The sequence below is a fragment of the Copidosoma floridanum genome, unplaced genomic scaffold (genome assembly GCF_036245765.1).
Source record: "Copidosoma floridanum isolate Cflo_tuat_1 unplaced genomic scaffold, Cflo_Japanese_pri ptg000129l, whole genome shotgun sequence".
Lineage (NCBI taxonomy): Eukaryota > Metazoa > Arthropoda > Insecta > Hymenoptera > Encyrtidae > Copidosoma > Copidosoma floridanum.
The window spans coordinates 1-7,717 of NW_028322006.1; the positions used below are offsets into that span (position 1 = coordinate 1).

General features: G+C 30.3%; 1 protein-coding gene across 1 annotated transcript; it reads right to left on the reverse strand.

Moving 5' to 3' along the window:
* Positions 1 to 1,028: 1,028 nt before the first annotated feature.
* LOC149372845 (uncharacterized) lies at positions 1,029 to 5,616 on the reverse strand (the record flags this gene model as incomplete). Its single annotated transcript, XM_089598015.1, has 4 exons — positions 5,590 to 5,616; positions 1,884 to 1,976; positions 1,363 to 1,532; positions 1,029 to 1,208 (listed from the first exon to the last, which is right to left on the reverse strand). Coding segments are annotated over exons 1-4 (470 nt in total), but the record flags the coding sequence as incomplete, so codon positions are not given.
* Between the last annotated feature and the right edge of the window lie 2,101 nt (positions 5,617 to 7,717).

Sequence of the window (7,717 nt, forward strand, 5' to 3'; positions counted from 1 at the left end):
GAAAATTTTAATTTAATAAAATATTATTTTCAATGAACTTACATTTTTTTACTCTTAAAAAAATATTTAACGGAATGAGGGTAAAGAAATTTTCTTCGATTCAAAGAATTGGCTTGCTCAGCTATAGCTTTTTTTTATTTTGCTCGGGTCCCTTTACGTATTGAAAAAGTGCCAACTTGGGCTATTGTGGGCGAATTGTAAAATCAGAAGTGTAATGATAAGGAATAACATGGTAAATCGGGATTCCTTAAAAAATTAATAATATTGCTCTGCTAAATTTATTGTGGTGTATTCTTTTATGGATAGCTATTGCTTACTGTGAGTTTTGTGCGTTTGGCTTGTACTTACTTTGATACTTAATTTAATTTTATCACTCTTTTGATTTCATTTTAGTCTATGTATTATACTTTTAACTGTTAATTCAAAGTGTTAATTCATCTATTTTAGTATGATTTTTCCCAGCCGAACTTTTGCAATAGTAGTTTTTCTTAAGTGATTTTATTTTTATGTATTAGAGAGAATCATTTCCGATCAGAATAGGCCAGCGCTTATGTTTATGAGTCATGTTTTTGTTGCAGTGTAACTACTAGTGACTTGCCGGTAAAAAATGTCTTTTAAGATGCCTATTAGTCTATGCTTTTAGAGTTTTTCAAATAAGTAAAAAAAATTTGCAAAGGAAAAAGAATTGAGACATGAAAAAAGATCTCCAATATTAGAACTATGAAATATATTTAGCTCAGACTGAGCTTTGTGTTCATTCAAAACGAATCGTTTTCTGTACAACAGTAGTGAACATAACAAAACTATTCAAGGTCTCCGAGATTTTCGAAAATATAAATTTAAATCCTTAGAAGGTATTGAAAAATGACTTTTCTCTATTTATATAGCACAAGGCTTTTTCTCTAAATACAAGAAAAAAAAGTTAATAATAGAGAATACTCTTTAACATAAACTTCCCTTTTTTCCTGTAATATCAACTTGGGTTCGTGACACACATGAGCGTTCGAGAGTCAGTGGAAAAAGGATACCATACGTCACCAGGAAGTAGTTGCAGTGATACCAAAGGTATGAAAGTAAATATTATTGCTGTAAAAATAAAGGATGAACCGACAAGTATGTGGAAACATTTGTAGCGGCTCACATATTTTTGCATCACTGCTTCTTCTTGTTTATCTGCGTTTTTGATAAATTCATCAATTTTATGAAGAATTATTTATACTTATTAAGTTATTTATAAAATAATATAGCCACAGCTAGGAAAATACAATGAATTGTTAAATATTTCATTCCTAACTCTCTTACTTTAGTTAGAAAAATGTTTTGAAATAGAATGTGATACTAAATTTAAGTGAAAAATCTAACCTGGAATTTTTTTCCATAACTTTACTTGCTAACATATTGAGAAATATTTCACATAGGGCCGTCATCTCTGAAAACGTTCTTGTAATTTTGATGGAGTCTGCATGAAAATAGTAAACTGCTAGATTTAACGGTATCAACAATGCTATGACATTGGTAGAAGCAATCCACCACTTAAAGTTATAGATTAAAACTTCATTTTTAGTAGCATTTATTTTTAAGGGCCAAATAGCAATGAGTTTACCGAAATATCGTAAGAAATAAAATACATTTTTTGGATTTATATAATTCTTCATTTCAATTACTATTGACCAACAAAATAATATTTCCAGTAACAATAATTACTTGTTTAATAATAAGAAAAAAAATTGTTGAACAAAGTAGATCAGTGGAAAATATAATTAATGGTTATTTATTCAACAACAATCTTACTATGCTCTAAAACAGCAGCGCATGAATTGCTGCCTTTCTTCCAGAACATACTAGATGAAAGTGACGAGTGACAGTCTAATAGGTGTAATTACTTTCAACTGGAAGGCTTTTCTCCTTTCTATGTGGCCGATAAACTGAACTTCAACTGGATTGATCTTTCTCGTGAACAGTTCAACTAGCGGTATCTATTGCTCAAAAAGTGTACAAACACTAAGTATTTTACTCTCACAATATAATAAAAAGAAGTCCTTCAAATTTGTATACCATATAGACACTGTTTGGAAGCAAATATACGTAAAGACTGTTGACGTGACTATTGGGTCGTTAAATGATATCTATATGCAGGCTTAGGCCATAGACAATCGTTCAATCTTAAATTATTTACGTGATTTTTATCAACCTCAAGTATATCTTGATATTAACGCATATTAAAAATAATAGACATCTTGCTTTATGGTATGCATATTTAAACTAGCTTTACATAAATTATTTCTACAGAAAAATTTGTTCAAGGGTAGAAAAATTAAAATGCCATTATCATTAGAAGCATGCAATTACGACTGACGTAGTACGTGTCTGTTGATTTTTCTTCTGTAAATTTTTTACTTCGTGAATTTTTGTATCGTCAAAGTTTTATGTTAAAGGAATCCAGACAGATACCCACACAAGCATTGGTAACAGAAATATTTTTGTAAGCGTTCTTATCTTTTCTTGTTGTATGAATAATGCGTAGGTGCAACAGCCCCTCACTTTTGAAAAATATTTTATTTATACAATAAAACCTTTTGTTAAGTATAGTATAAAAAAGTTATTATTTTTATGTATGTATTAAAAAATAGTTCATCAAGCAAATGAGGGTTAGAAAACGTAGTATTTGTGAATGGTAAAATAGGTTTTTATATTATTACGTATTTAAGAAGTGGAAAAGAACATGCGTAAACTATTTAAATTCAAGGTAAAAAATATCATTTAATAAATCATTAATTTTCATGCCAGAATTTACATTAATCATTAGTAAAAATGTACTATTCTGATTAAGTTCCATACGGTGTGTTTATGTTTATGACTGATGACTTTAAAAACTGGAAAGAAGCATCCCTTGCCTTTATGAATATTTTTTTCTATTTTTAGGATGATGCAACTCTTGGAACAAACATTTTAAGCATATGCATCAAGGGCAAATAAAAAACTGTATATATTTAACGCAAGCTTCTAGTTCAAAGATGTAATTACTTATTTTTTTTTTTTACTTTTTCATTTTTTCATTTATTAATCATTTTGATGATGAATTAATTAATAACGTTCAAAACCTATTATGAAATTTTTTTGTATAACTATACTTCTACGATTCTTATAAGCCTAATCCAAATACCGTTTTGCGTTACAGCTTACTATGGTCCCAAAAATTTGTATCGAATTAGTTTATTCTCGTAAGCACGAATTGAATCCAAAACTGGTAATCAAGTACATACTAAACTTATAGAAGAACGAGACAAAACAAAATTTACCAGCCTTGTTGGTAACCCTCAGCAACGAAATCTAGTGGCCAGATAACAACTAATTCTTATTGAGAGTCTCATCAGGCGATATTCTATCTTTATTTTATATTACGATTTTCAGATACAAAGCATTAACGGACACAATACATGTTTTTTGGTAGTGAAAAAATAATATGGTACAACAGTTGATCACAAGTGCCTTTAAAGTGTACTAAGGCACTGCTCAAAAGTATTTTTATGACCTGAAAATTATATTAACGAAAGAATAATATTTATTAATTTTTTGTAAAATATTTTTTGGAGTAAATTTTTTTGTAGGGGTCACAAAAAACAACTAGCATTAACAATTGTAAAGCAAGAAGTAATATATTTAAAGATATAGGTGGTTACCTTTTTTTAACGATTTAATTTCTTCTACTTTTGGAAGTATCTACATAGTTGACTTTCACGATCATTATATTCAAATAAAAAACAGTAAGTGGTATAAAAATGTCTTACTCCTACAATACCATGGATACTGACAAGTTAATATAATATTCATTGAAAAACGTTGCACTCTTTACAAGTTGATCAATAAATAATTAAACACAGCAATAGGTAGATTGTTTTCTAAAAAGGACCGTACGTCACAATTTTCCCCTCATAATCACAATCATTTATTTGTATGCCAAAAATTGTATGTATTAACGCAGATGTTCATTAGATATTGAAACTATTTCTACATTTCAAAAAAAACACAAAAGTGACTTATTATAGTAAAAAATCATATTGGCTTTGTATTAAATACAGCTTGTTTTCACCCCACTTGATAATTGGTTAATTCAGTGTTACGACAAATTAATCCAATCTGTTCCATTTTTTTAATGGTTTCCTAAAGTACATAACTATAATAACTCTTTTTATGAACTTGTTTATAAAATATTATACTGTCAAAAAATTAAAGAAATTAAATTAAAACTTTTAACTGTCATCAAAAATTTATTGTATCGGAATTTACTAATTTTATTTTTCAACATATAGCAATCAAGTGTTAAGTAAAGAAAGCATGGTGGCAAAGAATTTAATAATTCATACATTTACGCTTGGAAAATAGTTTCGTTCTTAATTAATTAATAATTGCTTTTCAAAGGTTTACATGTCGTATGAGATCTGTTACGCATATTTGGTCTTTAATATATATTAAGGTTAATACCATTATTTTTAATCAGAATAAAAAGAGTTGTGGAACAAAAAAATATTTTTTTAATTTTTCAGTGTTATTATGATTATAAGAAATTGTTAGAAATCAAATGAATGAAAAATATAACCTTGAACGTAACTCATAAACAATTGATGACACGTTTAAGAATAAAGATCAATTTGTTAAGATAATTAACTGTATGCCAATGTAAAACCATAAATAAATGAAATATAATAATTCTAGAGAAAAATGTTTTCATAATGAAGGCATTAGATAACTTTTGGAAATAATTTTAAAAAAAGCAGTTAATTGAGATGGTTGATTCTTAGCTATGATGTATTCTCATAACATTATGATAATTATCTATCACAACAAAGGAATAAGTAGGCAAATTACATTGTGTCATAGTTGAAAAGCCTGAGATGAATAAAATTCTCATACTTAATTATAAAGATAGTAAATAAATCAGGAATCCATTTTTTTTCACTCACTTTATTTTCATTAATAATCCGATAGGTGACACGCTGCCATAACATAATTTTTGGTAAAATCACATTCAGTTAATTTTTTCTTATTAATGGTTTGGTCATTATAAACTTCTTTAAAAAATCTTGACAAAAACAAAAATAACATTTCAGAGCTTCAGTTACCAGACAAAAACAAAAGGAAAATGACATTAATAATTGTACTAATAACATCAGCCTTACAGAGGTTATTAATTTATTAACCGGAAGTCACAGCTTTTTTTAGCCCAAAGTCAGGCCATACGATACAAAAACTGAGCCAAGTTCATTAAAGTAATAGTTTTTCAAATTGTATAGCCAAAATATACATTTACAAAAGAAAGTCAAATGATATTGAAAAGTGCAATGCAGAAGCAGATGAATATATCTTTTGCACAGATATAGAAATACTCAAAAAAAGTTTGGATAATGTATCCACATTTTTGGCTTGGATTAATATAGCTGTTACTTAAACTCTTTTTAAGAGTATCTACTGAAGAGCCAGGCAAAGTTTCAAATAAAAATAAACTATTTAAAATTCAGAGAATGAAGGGCAAAAAAAGAGGTTCCCGTCGCTCTTGTGGCTCCCTTGTTATCTCGTCTTCGTCTTCCTCACCAAGAGGAGGTGCACTTTCAATTTCATCGTCGATTACAGATACAGTCCGTTTTCTTAGCTCCATTCCTTGAGAAGGCTCCCCTTGACGATCATGAAGGGGTCGAATTCTTCTTTTATTCTTGCTTACAATTTTTCTCGATATTTTTGGTTTTAATATTTGGTACAACTTTTCGAAAAAAAGTATAATGAAACCCAAGACGCACCCGGCAAATATGATTACACTAGCAGTCCCCTGTCTCGGCTTCGCCCGAGACTTACTAAATAAAACACCGTAGTGTGTTGACATGTAATTTAAAACGTTTTCAATTAAAAATTTTACACATATTCCTGACACATCTCAGAACAAAAATCTTCTTATTAAAAACATATTTTTTCGGAATCCATATAGTTTATTTGGTCAAATAATAAGGTGTAAAAATTCAAAACAATAATTATGCTGAAAAGTACCGTGCGTTCTTTATGCCATAAAATAATTGGTGGCCATAAGGAGCCGTTGGTTTACAGTTTCTCCCTTGTAATTCACAAAAAGGGCTAGTTTTTAAAACTGTTATGATTTTAAACTCCCAAAAAATTTATATTGAAAAAAAATTTTTTTTCTCATATCTCACAACTTTATCACCAGAGCAACAAAGTCCTGGACCTTGAACCTACGTTTTTATTGCCACAAAAACACAAATACATTTTTTACTCATTAAAAAAACTGAAGTAGGATCTTTACAGATTTCAGAGATTGCTGTGAGAGTACAATAAAAAGCTGATCTCTCACGTAATGGATTCTTTATTTGTCGATTTTGACCCTGCTCTTCCAATCTCGATAAATTTTCTGCGTCAGTTTCTTGACGCCTAAGTAAAATTGTATTTATTAGATACATTTGAAGTTTTTTTTCCAATCCACCCTCTTGCGACTTTTCGTATGCTTAAAACTTTTTTGACCCCTAAAGGCTGTTTTCTGTCAACTTTCTTAAGTTCTAATATATTTGTTGGCAAGGTAGTTCGACGTCCGATTGGCCCTAAAAAAGACCGGTGAGCTTCTTAAGTTAACTCTTTCTTGACTGCAGTTAACAGCAATTGTGACTGCCTGGATACCTCAGGGTGATCTTCTCTGGCCTGCTGTTAAAGACCCAGACTGATCGGGAGAAAAATTACAAAGTCCGAAGCTTTGGAGCTAGTTTTAGTGCTCTTTCCCAACGTCTTTCGGTATAACGTCGAAGACGTTGGTGTCTAAAGCACTTTTTTTATTTGCAGATTCAGTTGTTTTGGTGATCTTAGATGGGGAGATGGGTTAGTGATACTTGTCCAGTGGAGGCTGTCCCGTTGGCTCAAGTTTTTTTTCCTTCATAGCTGTTATAGGTTTGCCCATCGCAAACCTTGGAGAGTATCAGTGATTCCTGGTTGAATGCTTAGAGTCGAGAGGGTAATATAGGGTCGTCGGTCACCGAGTTTTCCAGCCTTGCGAAGAACAACTCCGCAGGTGACGTCTGCTAGTGAATGGCTGACTTGGTTTAATAGTTCCCGTCTTTAGTTAATATAGTCTTTTAGAGACTTTTTGAAAAAAAATTGTAGTATCCTTTAAGAGAAGGATTTCTCGCTTTATTAAATGCCTGACTAGATCCGTTGGTAATGACCATAAATATGTATTAGATAGCTACATTTTTTTGCAAGTGATTCTAGCTTTATATTCAATTTCATACCAGTAAGCCATCATACAAGAAACATGTATTTTCCGCCTTCTTACTGCAAAATAGCACCTTCGCCGCTTGATTTTGGGTTCTCAGGCGGAAAAATGGTATACCAACCTCGTTCGAAAAGGCTTCTTTACGAATCTTATTTATGCCGTCGCCTTCGACTTGTGCTGTAAACCTCTTGGTTCGTAAATCGAAGCCTTTGCAAACTCTAACATAATAAACTATTTGTAATAATAAATTGGTTACTTAGTGTATATTGTTGGATGGGATATTGGTGTTGAAACAATTGTTTTGATATCGATTTCTTTAAATAATGAGTATTAGCTTACAGACTTAATGATGACCGCCACGTAATTCTAAGCTTTAAAAAAAAATAACTATCTATTGAGATTTAAAAATAATAAGAATAATATCATACGATACCTTATAAATTTATTAACTAA